This window comes from Pieris napi, chromosome Z (genome assembly GCF_905475465.1).
Source record: "Pieris napi chromosome Z, ilPieNapi1.2, whole genome shotgun sequence".
NCBI classification, from domain to species: Eukaryota; Metazoa; Arthropoda; class Insecta; order Lepidoptera; family Pieridae; genus Pieris; species Pieris napi.
This window is the reverse complement of record NC_062259.1, coordinates 13,595,380-13,611,095: the sequence shown is the minus strand read 5'-3', so window position 1 is coordinate 13,611,095 and position 15,716 is coordinate 13,595,380. Positions and strand designations below refer to the sequence as shown.

At 34.3% G+C, this 15,716-nt stretch overlaps 2 protein-coding genes across 3 annotated transcripts in view; both read left to right on the top strand.

Annotated features, from left to right (window-relative positions):
• The window catches only part of LOC125062620 (neuralized-like protein 4), a 29,216-nt gene extending 22,595 nt beyond the window's left edge, over positions 1 to 6,621 (top strand). For both annotated transcript variants that reach the window (XM_047668658.1, XM_047668659.1), the window contains exons 27-31: positions 98 to 283; positions 1,789 to 2,560; positions 2,655 to 2,814; positions 4,117 to 4,176; positions 4,270 to 6,621. In XM_047668658.1, the coding sequence (XP_047524614.1) occupies positions 98 to 283; positions 1,789 to 2,560; positions 2,655 to 2,814; positions 4,117 to 4,176; positions 4,270 to 4,369 (1,278 nt within the window). In that variant the 3' untranslated portion in view covers positions 4,370 to 6,621. The remainder of the gene's footprint in view (positions 1 to 97; positions 284 to 1,788; positions 2,561 to 2,654; positions 2,815 to 4,116; positions 4,177 to 4,269) is intronic.
• A 7,754-nt stretch (positions 6,622 to 14,375) lies between these two features.
• The window catches only part of LOC125062164 (neprilysin-2), a 32,017-nt gene continuing 30,676 nt past the window's right edge, over positions 14,376 to 15,716 (top strand). The window contains exon 1 of the mRNA XM_047667845.1: positions 14,376 to 14,502. Coding sequence (XP_047523801.1) covers positions 14,498 to 14,502 — 5 coding nt within the window. The 5' untranslated portion in view covers positions 14,376 to 14,497. The remainder of the gene's footprint in view (positions 14,503 to 15,716) is intronic.

The window sequence follows — 15,716 nt, the reverse complement described above, 5'->3', positions numbered from 1 at the left end:
CCGGGAACGGCTGTGATATTTTTCTCAGTCCTTTTAACATTTCATTGTTTCCAGCTTTAAAACCAAAAAATAACCTTTAATTTATTGTAATTTATAGTTACGCGCTCCGATGGCTATCGAGCTCGAAGATGTTAACGAGCAGTCGGTTCTGACTCTCCACTTCAGGTTCAACAGTGATCTGGTGGTGGAGTTAGACGGAAGAGTTTTAGCCGTCGTCGGATCTGTCTCGAGACTCAACGGCCACGTGTACCCCTTGGTCGATCTCTACGGAAAAGTTTGTCAGGTGACGTTTCTATTGATATAAAAATAAAAATGTGTGCGTGTACTAGGTGTTACACACGTAAGAAGTGAAACTTCTTTATGACCTTATTTTTCGAAAAATGATCTACTATATGCAACTTAACGAAATTGGTTAAAATAAGTTTAACAAAAGGCTTTTATTATCATAGACATGAATACAAATACAATTATTTCATTTTACCTTATTACTACTAAGATTATTACAGAATTTCATTAATTGTAATAGAATTATTACTATCATTGTTATCGTTATTATATTATATATAATGGCTTCGAATCTCTTCGGATCAACCGTGGTAGGGACAAGAAAAAGATGGCGCGTAACCGAAAAACGTGACGATATGCTACAAAATTTCTCCCATACGTCGATAAAAAATTCATTCTAACGCCGATAAAGAAGTTTGACTTCAAAAAGCAACATGGCGCGTAACCGAAAAACGTGACGATTTGCTACAAAATTTCTCCTATACGGTGATAAAGAACTTTCATTCCAACGCCGATAAAGAAGTTTGACTTCAAAAAGCAACATGGCGCGTAACGGAAAAATGTGACGCGTAACGAAAAAATGTTACACTAAATTTCTTTCCAACCCCGATAAAGAAGTTTCACTTCAATAAATAATAGTTTAAAAAAACTAAAATAAATAATAGTTGAAAAACACTAAAAAACACGCTTTTAAAAAATGGTGAAAAACAAAAAATACTGGTATTATTGTGAAAAAGCGTGGGGCGCTCTGTTTTTTGTCTATTACCATTTTCTGCCTAAATTAGGAATTATTTTTCACTTTTTAGTTTGATGTGCTTTAAAAGCGTGTTTTTTAGTTTTTTAAACTATTATTTATTTTTTAGTTAAATTGTTTTTATTTTTCTCCGATTCTATCTTTGACATCGATCGATCGTCATCGATCTTTGACAGTTGCGCAAAGTTTGAATTAAATCTGTCCGTTAAAAGTGGGTCAAAATCGAGTCCGAAGGAGTCGGTTACATACATACATACATACATACATACATACATACAGGTGAAGCTAATATAAAGCGTGTAAAAAGCATTATTTCTTTACTTTACTCAAACGACTCAACCGTTAGACACATTAGGAAAAAAGTGTGTGTGTGTACAAAGTACACATGTCAGAAGTGAAACTTCAATGGCAAACTAATCTTGAAGTGTTGTTCATAATTATACAAATCTAAAAGTTTAGATTTCCGATACTTAGAGGGACGGAAAAAGGAAGATAGGAATTTAATGAATTTATTTGTTATTAAAATATGAAGTGCGAATAATTAATAATAAATAACAAATAATAAATAATGTGACGGTAATTTTTTTTCCAACGCCGATAAAGAAGTTTGACTTCAAAAAGGAACATGGCGCGTAACTGAAAAACGTGATGCGTAACGAAAAAATGTTACACTAAATTTTTTTCCAACCCCGATAAAGAAGTTTCACTTCAATAAAACGATAAGTTTATTAGAATATTTATTTTTGCAGGTCTCGGTCTTGCTCCATCCGTATTCTATTACGAGTGGAACGTCCCTAGATTTGCCGATAATCGCTGAAAACAGACGCGAAGAATCTCTAGCGGAGCTCGAGCAGGAACTGGAGAATACGAGTGAAGATAGATTGCAACGTCGAAACCGGGCGTTCAGTGAAAACAATTTGATAGAGGATTTCGAGATGGCGGGGCCCAGCGCGGACGTCGGAGACGCCTCATTCGACGACGTCAGAGTCGCGCGGAGCAAAGTGATGCATCGGAGTTTAACGCTGACCTCGGACAGGGGGCCCGGGGTCGTGCAGAAGAGTCGCTCCACTCACAATTTCGGGACCGAGGAATTCGACGGACGAGCGAGGGCCGACTGCGATACGAACATTCGCCACAACGACCGCTACCCCGAAGCCGACGTCGACAATCTGGATAACGAAATCGTGGACGCCCTCACCTTGGAGACGGGGAATCTTCCGGATCTAACCGAGGAACGCTCCTCGTCGACGGACGACTCCGCTCGAAGGGACGACGCCGAAACGTTTTCGGTGGAGAATTTAAATTATTTGAACAGGATTTTGGGCCTCGATCGAGAGAGCGAAGGGAGTCTGGAGGCGGAGTGGGAGGCCTCGGGCGAAGGCTGCGAGCATCTGCATCTGGTGCTGAAGTATTGGAACTTTTTGGTGCTGCCTTACCCGGAGTTGAGGAGAGCGGTTTCTTGGGGACAAGTCGAGTGCTACTGCGGCAATTGCGTGCCGGACGCCGAGCCGTCGTTCGCCGGTAAGGAAATCTTTATATCGGTTGTCGCGCCGCGTCCGAGGCGTTCGGCCGACCCGGGGCTCGGCTTAATCCTCGATTATTGATTTAATTAAAGGTTGGGTCCGCATCGAGCGCATCGACGGTATCGGTGCGGCGACACGTGGCTTCTGGCACATCGTCCGCTCGACACTCGGCGCGGCACAGGCGGTCGAGCGAGCCGTCGCTAAGCGACCGGCCGAGATATCTTCCACCCTTCTGACTACGCCTAGCGATGTGTACGTTCTTACTATACGCATATATATATATTATTTGTAGGGATGCATCCGATACCGATGCCGATACCGATATATCGGCGATACTTTGGGTTTGCCGATATATCGGCATCGGCGATATTTTCATTGCCGATTCACCGATACTTTTCAAATTTCACGCTTTAAAAAAATAATGTAAACGCGCATTTTGTATGATCTAGTTTGTTGCAAACGAGCCACGGACTATTGTTGCCCGAGAAATCCCCGCGTTTTATTCAGTTTGTTGTCTGTATCATTCGCTTGGGGACAAAGCATTATTATTCATGTATAATGTATATATGTATTTCATTTCGCTAAACACTATTTATTTATTAACACTTTGTTGCATTACAATATAAAAATTAAACATAATTAAATGAAAAGGAGGGAAAAGATACATATTACATATAAACTAAAAAATGTCTACATGAAAAATAAAAAGTGCACATGAAATCACGATAATTTACGATCAGTCTCACGTCAGTTAGTTGTTAGTACGAAAAACTCTTGTTGGATTGATTAGTAGACCAAAATTTTTACTCGAGTCAACTATTTTTGCTAGCGCATAGTTATTAGATAGGTATTATGGCTTGCGAGAGATCATTGAGACTTTATTGAACGTAGATTTGAAGATCATTTAGTTGACTTTTAACTGCTATCGCGAGTAGTATTTTTTCGATACCAAATTTAATAAAATACAAAATTACAACAATGTTATCATTGTTAATTTTTAATTATTAACAGTTATTTATTTGATTTTAATTTAATTATTACTCTTAATTTTTAATTTTAGTAACAACCTTTAAAATAATTCAAAATTTGTGGCTATTTTTTGTATATATATTTTTTTAATAAAAATTATAAACTAACTTAACTTGATATATTTTACCTTAATTTAATTTTAATTCAATAAGCGTTGGTATCGGTATCGGTATCGGTATCGACGATATTCCTACAAGTGTATCGGCATCGGTATCGTATCGGCAAAAAAGCGTATCGATGCATCCCTAATTATTTGCTGCCGTACTTAATAACGTTTGTTTTATCATTATTTCTGATTTCGTGTGGCGGCGCCGACTATAGTGTCAAACTGGACATAAACCGTTCAAAGATCTACTATAATAAATACGATTATTACGTAGATCGGTGTTTATTTGAAGTCCATAATTTCTTCTAATGGCTATTTAATCAAATATTTAAAAAAAAATCTCTTATGCACGTTAGTCTATCATAGTAGAAAATTAACTATTAGATTATATTTAAAATATAGTATTTTTAAATTCCTAGGTGGATGGACGAAGAAGGGAAGCCGCATCATACAGTTTTAGCCATAGAAATCGATATAGAGTAAGTTTTATTTTTGGTTCATTACTATAATTTATATTTCCTTGAGTGAGGCGACGTCCGGACACTGACCGATCGGTCGTCCTTCTCTTTCAGGGGCAACGAAGCCGACAAAGACAGGCTGCTAGCCTTTCTCATTTACATGAAGCCTCACATCGTTTTCGTCGACGATAATCCACCGAGCCTCGACGAATGACCGGCGGCGACCGTCACGACTAGTCCTTCGCAACGTGGTTAAACCGAAAACTGGACCGGATCTTTTGGTATTTGAGTGAAATTAAAACGAATTTAGCGTTAATTAATTATCTATGTCCGATCCGGGGGCAACTGTCAAACCTTTGCACGTAGTGACGACGACAGGACGCAAGACAATTGTCAGAAGCGTTTATGTCCGTAAATGTCATTAACTATATCGATGAAGCTAAATTTAATTTCTTCCGAGTACCGAAAGATCGTACGCTCGAAGCGTTAAGGGCTCAACCGACTTTATATATTTTTAAATGTTTCTTAAAAGTCGGATTTTTGTAAAGTTCGAGGCGCGAGGTCAACGGGATCTTTGATTAGACGATGATTGTGAAAATGTCCAACCGTTTAGTCAATCTAAACTTTAAAATATACACAAAGGTGTATTTCTTGAATTGACATAAATATTTAGACATTTATAAGTTTTAACTTTGAGTCTAATAGACTTTCGGGCGCCTTTGAAGCGTTCGAATCTGAATGTACTAGATTTTACCCCGTATTTGTCTGTCATTTTAACACACATTCTATTGAAAGCACTAATATTTTGTGATTCACACGAGGACCAGCCTCATTTTATTATTTTTATTAGGATAACGTAACGAAGATATCGATCAAAAATATATACATAGTAATTAATATTAACATTTGAATGTCCGTTTCACGAAAGTTTTACTTTGTTACTAAATTGTATACATTTGGGGCATATTTCTGCCCATGTGGTCACATGTAAAAACTTTTGGGAACACATCGTGGCCCCAAACGGTCCCTTTCTCTATGGTTAAGGTACTCTTTACGCGTAGTCGTTATATAATATTAGTCGTTGGCAACACCGACACACTTTGGTATAGCGATGTGTTGTTTGTTCGTGCTTCCGATTTTAGTTCCAAATACGCCCACGGAACGCTGCCTAAGTTTATATTAATATTCTTGTATGTTATTGCCTTCGTTTCATTAGTGCTAAGGGTGCTGTTCTGTTGGTTAATTTAGAGCTAAAACACACATACTCATTCGTGTATGTACCATAATCATAAATACTTTTTATATACTTATCCATTAGCACTTTCGCGAAACGGAGAAAGCATTTTAAATAATCTTAATGTTCATAGAAAAAATGTAAGCAATAGGTGTTTTAAAGAAATGTCTATATCTGTCGAAAATAGTAGTCAACAGTCGGGTCTTTGACCAAATGTCATATCAAATAATCTCATGCAAGATAAATAGCGAAGTTATGCATTTATTTCTTGGCAATCAAAGCCAGTTCAATTATAATGTATGTCTGCTTCGCCTTATATTTTGCATTACTAAAATCTATTTCGCTTGGCTAAATCACTCAATTGCACTACGCCGTTAGCGAGTTTCTACTGCAGATTGAAAAGCTAATGGGTCAGAAATTGTAGATATGTTAGACTACCCTACAGTATTCCGTTTGATCTCAGTCTAAAGTATTAAACGAATCTTGTCCAAGCAGGCGCACGAAGGGGGGACTTATAAAGTGTATTTAGACTTCGCTTTCGCCAAACTAATTTAACCTCTGAGCTGAAATGCATCGCATTATCTCAAGATACTTGTAAGCCTAATGCACTTTATAAATGCCAGCCTTAGAGTCGTCCATTAAGTGATTTCTAATGGTAGAATAGTTACCCGTCTTTTAGTCAACGACTGATTAATGCTTATGTCTTAATCTACGGCTGCAAAAAAGCAATTATTAAATGTAACATTTGATGCAATTTTGTTGAGTAACATTTTAGGAAGTATAATTTCCGTCATATATCCGTCAAGGAAGAGATTAATTAGTGTTAAAACAAATAAAGCAATGTAGATCTTTCCTAATTTATTGTAATGTTTTAAGTACGACTGAAATTAAATTATTTAAATGATTGTGTTCTTAATTTATGAGTATATATAAATAAATAAATCATTGTACATCAAATATAATATAACATCGTTGACTAGAGAATATTTCTCAGCTTTTGCATTTTATTTTCGGCTGAATATTCCTTGTATTTTTATTATTGTGACAAAATAGCTTTTCTTTTGAATAAGAAAGATGCTGTGATATTTATATTTTGCAAGTTTATATGTATGCTATTTTTAATATTTTAGCAGTTAAGAGGAGTAACTGTTGAGTTTCTTGTCGGTTCTTCTCAGCAGAAGCTACATTCCGAACCGGCAGTAACTACAAAAATATATATTATTTGAATCGTATTTGGTTTTTTCTTTATCTCATCATACATTTGTATACAAAGAAAATAAAATTAGTTACTTTAATTAATCAGTTGTGAAGAAATAGACTTCACCTAAGGAATTTAGATTAGATCCACTCTGTTTATATTATGGAGGTAATGAGCTACTACGATACTAATATCTTAATAAAAAAAGCCCAAATTTGGTATAGTGATTTAAGCTATACATTTGGCAAATTTTTGCTTTAGTCGTGCCACGGTTTTCAGAGTAGAACAGGAATGTTTTATGGCACTCAACTAAATTGGATTAAGTGAAACTGGGAAGTAAGGGTCGGTGAAACCGATCAATTGACTCTCCATTTAAGCCCGTCACAGACTTAGCTATAATACATATTAATATTTTTATGGCTAGGCATATTACTATATATTTCTATACTAATTTTCGCGTGACCGCACACTCAGCTATAATATATATTTCTGTGACGTCACCAAGCGATACTGTAATATACATTATTGCATATTACTATATATTATGGTATAGCAAGACATATTCCGACATATTTTGAATGTACAGCGTGTTTCGATCCCCGCACACCTTTCCGTGTCATTTTTTATCAATTCATGTAGCTCTAGAAATGACGATCTTGAACTTCTAAAATATTGGGCAAATTTTTTTGAGGATAACTCGCGATACAAATTAATTTCTCCACGAGTTTGTTTATTTCTTATAATATGTGATTCGATCCATTTGGTTCAAGTTTTTGTGCCTGACCGGGCAACTAACATATCGAAAGCAGCGGCGGAATCGTCTTCTGAAGAACTGTCTATTAAGTCCATTAACAATGTACTTGTTGAATTCATAATTACTGTTAGTATTTTGAAATAAGAACACCCTTAATTACAAAATACGTGCGAACACTAGGACGACCATCAATTAAATGAAGGCAAAATATATATTTCTCAGTGTGTGGTAGCTTGCTATAATATATATTATAGTACGGTATATTAATATATATTATTGCTAAGTCTGTGACGGGCTTTACAATAATAATATCTTCTGATGCATTCGTCATGGCTTTAGTTTTCGAGGTGTTCATTGTTAGCCCTACCTTGCGACTTTTCCTCTCCAGGTCTGTGATCATAATTCTTAGATGCTCTTTGTTTGTAGCAAATAGTATGATGTCATCGGCGAATCGTAGGAGTATTATATAATATATTAAGTTACAGTATAATATATTAAGTATATTATATTATATATTAAGTAATTACTTATGTGGAGCATGGTGTAATGGTTGCAGCTCCTTACAAACGTTGTGTAAAAAAAATGCTGATTAAAAAGAGTGGTGGAGATTTTATTGCCAGTTCTTCTCTTCCGTTCTACGCCCTTGATTTGAGAACTGGCAGAAAATTTAAAAGTTAAAAAGATGCAGTAAAGCATTAATATGTATTACTTTATGGACGAGTCATAAGTGTACATTATGTTACCTATATGATTAAATGATTTTTTTACATACATTACATACATATGCGTAACTCTAGCGGTTTTGGCAGTGCACGCCAGAATATCTCACAGTTGGTAGATAATTTCCTACTTACTTGATATTCTGTACAATTTAATATCTTTACAATTTGTAGCCTATGTGTTATTCTGATGTATACGTTAAATTAATGTAAACTTAGATTATAATCCATTCAGTAGCTTTTTCGTAAAAGGGTAACTAACATCCATCCATACTTACAAACTTTCGCGTTTATAATATTAGTAGGATATCTCATTCAGTCAGTAGTAGATAGATTTAGAGATTACATTACATATAATAAAAACAAATATTGCGCCTGGCATAAATTGTATAGCAATGTAAACTTACCTCATGAAATTTTTTTCCAAAGGCGTATTTAATTCACTTTTGCATAAGATCTTTGTGTGTACTTTTATTAAAACACATAGGAAGCCATTGGCAAACCGGTTAAATGAAAATTTCAACTTCAAGTGTTGTTATTGAATTGAAAAAAAAAGGATGGAATATGATGCAAAATACTACTAAATGTGCTTACGTTTCTACGATACTCGTAATATGAATTTATTTACAGCTGCAGAGGTTACTGAACTTTACTACATCTCTATAGACGTAATTTGACTAAACGTGTTATGTGAATAATTTCTACAGAGTGGCTAAAGAAAAACGCTAAGCAATAAAGGTGCTCAATTAGCTGTATTGTTAAGGTTATTTACTTTTCAGCTAACGCGAATGAAGGTGTCTGAGAAACCTTTTTGCCTAAAGGTGATCCCGCAAGAGTGAGAGATATCCGCAATAAATTAAATGATGATAAAAGTTCCCTATTATAACGATAACTAAAATTATGTTTCTCAGCATTTCTGGGTTCAATCCTTTTGTAAACACAAAACCATTAGGTACTAGCCCTTCTCTATTCAAGCTCAAAATATTGTGTTTTATTCTGCTCCTTAGCTATAGTAAGAAAATATATAATTATAGTAAGTATATATAATGTTCTGTACACCTGCTAGTACTCTAATAGTCGAGGTTCTCGGAGAAGGCAATGTATTGATAGGAATACAAATTACAGATGCTTCCGGAATTTGAAGCCAACTAAAGTGTTTATTTAGCTATACTGTGTTGATAATCACGATTCAATAAAAAATCTCTTCGATATTCGTATTTGGATGTATGCTCTGACGTAATCCATTCTTAACTATTCAAATCAAATAGAAAATACATATTGATAATAAGCGATTAAAGCAATATAAATTATAAATAATTATTCTGGTTCAACGTAATCATTTTTTACATTAATAGAAAAATGTCTGGTATTGCTTCAATGTGTGATCGTAAATGCACATTACGAACACATTAAAATACGAATTGTTGAAGAAAGCAATAAAACATTAACTGATAACAATTGTAAGGGGTGTTTTATGACACACAAAAATGCTTTTTCTAAATATAGACAACTTTAAATTAATGCAATCGAAAAATTTTGCAAACACAGCGATATCGAGTTGAAGAATTTGAAATTTGAGCTATGGACGTAGCCAAGTAGCCTCAACACATTTTTCTTAAGTTTAAAAAGAAGAAGAGAAATCACATGTTCTATTTGGTGGGTATGAGAACAGGTACGTTTCATATCGCCACATGCTAACAGTGTCCAAAGAAATAACAGTCTAACATTACGCGCGTATTTATTACCTACTTGGTTCTTAAATTAACCCGGGTGAGACCCATTGGCCGGCTGGTGTCGGATGAATGAAACGAAGTCTCAAAATGTAGATAGTGGTAGTATGTGTAGACGACGTCTATAAATAGAAAAAAGTAAAAGCCCTTAATTTTAGAAGATTAATAGATAATAATATTTCAACGACTGTTTTATTACTAGCAAAAATAAATGTCATTGTTAAAAGCCTTGATTTATGCCCGGACATTTTGTAACAGTTCATTGTTTAAGCTTAACAGGTTTAAATTTTAATTCGCTACACAAAGTTTTTGATTAGCTAAGCTAAGATTTTTATTTAAATAGCAGGTGTAGAAGAAAAGAACTTCTAACTAAACTAAGAGAGATATAATTATTCCAGTCACATGTTAAGACTCGTTTCTCATAATTAAACAGAAATTCGTTGATGCAGTGAAGGCAATCAAAACTATTTTCAAAAGTTCCAGATTAATACGTCGGTACTGCTTTCCAAGATTTTGAAATTATACTTATATATAATTTAACCTAGAATTTAACGAATGAAATTTATTTAATTATAACTTTATAGTAATTATTATTTAATTTATTATTTAAATGATAATATAATCGTTTTAATTAATAAATATTAACACAAATAGACAGGTCAATTTATGGAACTTTTCCACTAAGGTGTACGGGCAAACACATTTCTTGATCTGAAGTTGCCGCTAAACACACAGTAAAGTTTACCATTAATGAGAGGCAGCTGATAGTTTCCTCGAATGACGTATACAACAGATTTTTTGTACGTAGCCTTAACCCCTAAAATTGCACGTGTTTAATAGAAAATAAACTAAAGTAGATTGATTTAATAAAAACTGAATTTTGTAGTTGGAAGTGTAATGTTTTAAAAGTTTAAAATGAATTTTTGTAAAATTTAAGTTTACCGTAATTGTCATGTATTTTAGAATACATAGTTGAAAATGAATTATATTTGATGTGGTGCTTTATGGTAGGGGAGCCCACGATGCTAAATGGGGATTTACTCGAGCGTCGTAGAGACCTATTGGGATGCAAAGCTTAGATGATAAGAAGAAAAAAATGTTATATGATATATACCTTTTCATCGGTGGGGGAAGCGGCTATAGATTGTTAAATATGTAAAAAAAAACTGTTGCATGGACATCCTCGAGCGCGTCAGATATTGATAGCATCAATGCCCTACGTATTTTTAATAATGTACGTATGTTAATCTGATCGTTTGCATGATGCGGGTGGTTGTATTGAAGGGTTGAAAATGAAAAAAAAAATAAAAATTATCGAGCGCGTCAGATTTTCTAAGGGAGTGTTAAGTGCACCAAAAAAAGCTCTCATTCACTAATCTGACGATTTCGATGGGACGCAAACCCACTGCCATTTTCATAATTTGCAAAAAAAAATCGCAATTTTGAAATACTCAAGCGCGTCAGATTAAGATATATGTGGTTCATCTTTATGTTCTAAACAAACTGTCTCATAATCTGACGATTATCTAGAGGGATTCGCCTGATCTGACAAAAAGAAATTAGAAAAACGGTTCACCTAAAGGGCCATCCCTGCAACTTCCCGCTTATTCCATTCCTGGGCGCTTAAAATTGATATTTTGAGCTCGCTGAGTTCAAAGAAATAACATTTCTATGCATTTGAGCTCTCCCAGCTCGAAAGTCTGATAGAAGTTTCATAGAACACTATTTTTGGAATTTTCCAACCGCAATAACTTTTGAATGGATCAAGCAATTTTCACGCGGTTGGCGGCTTTAGACGCAGTTTTATCATCCTCATAAGTAATTTTGCAATTTTCATTGATCGAACCACAAATTTCGGAGTAATCCCGAAAAAACACTTTTTCGGGTTTCTTTCGTTCACGATATCTCTCGAACGAATCAACCGCTTTTGACCAGCTTGGTGGCGATCGACGTGGTTTTTCAAGCTCAAAGGCGGATTAGTTTTTGAAGTTGATCGTTAAAGAAACCACTTTAAAAAAAAAATCTTATTTTTTTAAGATTTTTCAAAATTTCTCAAAATCTATCGGTCCGAATCGGTTCAAATTCACAGGAAATGTAATTTTGAGGGAAATATTTAGAACGCCGTTTAGTAGATTCCGATCGGTTTAAGGAAATGTAGGCATCACGCAGCTGCACGCATTTAACTTTATCGACGCATTTTTGTTATTTCGGCTAGCGGAAATCGTCAGATTATATATTTTTCATTATTCTTGAATTATTTCCTTCAAAATAAAAAAAAAATAGCTACGCTCGAGAATGTCGAGATGACGTTTTTTTTTTACAACTTTGTTGCCCTCCCCTTTTTTTCCGTCACTCTCAAATTGTCAGATTAGTGGAATATACACTTTTTAGGATGTAATTAACTCACCCTACTTTAATCTGACGCGCTCGGGAATTTCTGATGGTCAATTTTTTTTTACTAATCTGATCCTCTCTCCTTCACAGGCGGCCTTATATATGGGCCTCATATTTTGTGGAGGTACTTAACCGGGTACAAGGTATCCCCCTATATATTAATCTGCCGCGCTTTAGTAAATCCCGAAATCCCCTCTTGGGCTCCCCTACCATTAATAAATAAATAAAATGTTAAAAGTTCAACAATTATTTGTTCCGATCAGTGGTGTAACTATACCATCTGGGGCCCGTGGCAAATTCTTTTGATGGGGCCCTATCAGTAAAAATCGTCACGTTGTAGCCAGTTTAATTTGAATAAACTACGAGATTTTCAGGGTACTCGTTGTATATGTCCCACTATAGGCCATAGGACTCCTCTCTTAGGCGAGAGGGAATCTCTAGTCCCTACGCTAGCCCTATGCGTATTGGACACTTCACGTTCATCGAAAGAACGTAATATCTCAATGCATTCATCATCTTTTCGGTGAAGGAACAACATCGTGTGGAAACCTGCATACATTTACAATGAAATAAGAATAACATTTAAATTTCAATAAGATATTTATTAAGAAAAATCTTTTTTTGAGTTTTTTGTTCCGCAAAGTCTATATCATCTACAAAGTTTAAAGATTGGGCCAAAGAATTTCCAATAGACATAATAGCCAAGTAACATAACCTGTTAATCATCAGACATCATTTAGTTTCTTAACTAGGTTTTTATCAATTTTAGTTTTGAAAATGATCGTTCAACATTTGGAATTGAATGAAATAACATAAACGATTAACTTGAAATTGTATTATGGCCTTTAGTTGTCTTTTATTTTTATTTAACAGTTTGCATTTTAAGCAGAACTTAAATATACTTTTCAAATAAAATAAAATACTCAGGTACAATGTCAATAATATTTTTGAGCTCGCGGCCTCTTGGGCAGGGGCCCTCTTGGGTCTATTGTTACGCCACTGGTTCCGATATAAAAATATCAAGCCGTAAACTTGCCGACTACACCTATAATCATAACGGCTCCAGAATATATATTGTAATAATGAAAAGTGTTTTAATCGTAAATTAAAGCCACCAATTTGTAACAATGTTCAGCGTCAGAGAATTTAAAAAAAAAACAATTTTTGACAAATAGTTAATTTTCTAGTAATTACTGCGTTTTTACAGGACTTTTTATTATCGAGAAACGTTCTACGCTTTCAATCATGTTCATCAATGTTTTATGTGCTGAATAGTAGTTTTCTCAACTTTATACCTCTGTCATAATTATAAAATTTTAACACGATTTTAATTAAATTACCTATATACTAATTTCATTCAATATTAATAAGGACATATCACACAAATATAATTAAGGAAGGTAGAATATGAAATACGAGCAGTAAAGGAAAATATCTCGCGGAAATTGGCAAGTCTAAGTCAAATCGACGCCGGACACACGTTTATAACACACTCGTACATTTATAAATAAATACATTTAATTGTATAGCTTCAGCTACCATACTTTAGGTACGCTGATAAGTTGTACAGTCACGAATTAATATTTTAAATGATGAATAAAAAATTATGATTTGTTTGTTGTTTCAATCTGTTATAGTGAGGTAAGTACATGCATTTGTAAAAGTTTCAACATTGGATGTTGTATACGCTCATGGTACTTAAACAGGTTCGCTCGTCATATCTAATAACATTTACATGAATTCAATTAAATGTACATAGGTAATATCAAAAAAATGAATGTCGCTAATTGTAAATTTTACTGCCAGTTGTCGAAACAAGGCTTAGAACTGAAGGGAAGAACTGGCAAGAAGCTTCCGCCACTCCTTTTAATCTCCAAAATTCATTAATGAGTAAGGAAAAAAGCTGTCATTTTAGTAAGTTCCCCAGAGGGATTATGCGCCGTAGAAAATGCAAACATAAATCACAAATATGTATTAAATTAATCTCAAACGACAACATAAACTAACTTCAATCTAATACTTGATTTTCAAAACATATGCTTTGATAAAACAAAATATAGAAACGTTTTCTCGGGCCGTATCGCATGTATTTATACATGTATTTTCGTATGCGAAAGGCACCGTTAAGAGCCCTGTGGATCTAGGCTCTAGGGTTGTCGAGCAAGGCATTTTCACGGTAGGGGAAATGTAATAAAAGTAATCTTTGAGGCCGCGCGAGTCAGTCGCACCGCGCGCGTCATCTCAAACGGACCAAGGTGGAGCGCACTCGTCCGCGACCGTCCTTACAAACAAACGTACAACCACGTCGTCTCAATGAGGTAAGGAATTTTTGATTTTTGCAACGGCGCTACGCGAATTTTTATTTCGTATATACTTTTTTTTAAATTTATATACGTTTGTGTGCGTGAGGTGAAAGTTTTTTTGCAACATGTTAGTCTGTGTTTCATTACCGATATTCTAAAGTTATAATTCGTATTCCTAAATATCCCTTACCTTGACCCGTAAGTCCAAACAATTCTTATATATTTACTTATAAACGTCCGTTGCGATTATTCCTTATCTGTCCGTTAACGTAGATGAGTAAAAAATGATGTATTCGCAATGAATAGGCATAACTAGTGTGAGTTTTTTACGCAACCCGGGTCGTGAACGGCAAAATTAAGATGACAAAATCTGTTCGATATGACGGCGTATTTATTCCGTTTTCTATTTGATATGTTAATTAAGTATATTTTGTTTATAATAAGCAAAAGCAAAAGTTTTATGTTGCCTTTTCCTGTAGAGCTAAATTAATATTTAAAGTCGCGTTTGTAACATGCTATATTTGTCGAGATTTATTATTATTCTCCACATTATGGAAATAAATAATTATAATTATCGTGTCCTATAATTTTTAAATTTGTGGTTCTTTAGGAGAACTTTAAGCAGAATAACATAGTGTTTTAAATAAATGTAAAAACGTTTTTTTACGATATAAAGTTTCATAGTATAGAAGATATACGGCATATAATCATTAATTAATGTCGTACATATAATCATTAATTAATGTCGCAAATTATTACTTACTAAACGTATCATAAACAATCTGTTTAACTAACAAGGCGTTAACGATGCTATTTATGACTTTTATAATTAGTCATTAAAAGTTATTGTAATTTTTATTGTCTACTACGACTTAATACCATTCATTAGATTAATGTATTAGGTTATCAATCATCCAATTTTTGAGTATTATTTTAAAACGAAAAACTTAAATTCTCAATTTTCTTGAACAAAATACTACGAGATGGTTACTATAAAAAATATCATTAACATAATAGCTTCAAAGGTTTTATTTAGAGAAATTCCATTATTCCCCTTACTTCCTGTAAACCTCTTTGTATTACATTAAAAAAAGTTTACCAATTTAAGATGATACAATGAGCGTTCTGAGAGCAAAGTTTTTCGGAAATAAAGAAAAATAAGTTTTAACAAAGTAGCTTTTTGAAAACAACGTACTTGCTTTTACGATACCTTTTTTCTTAATATTTAA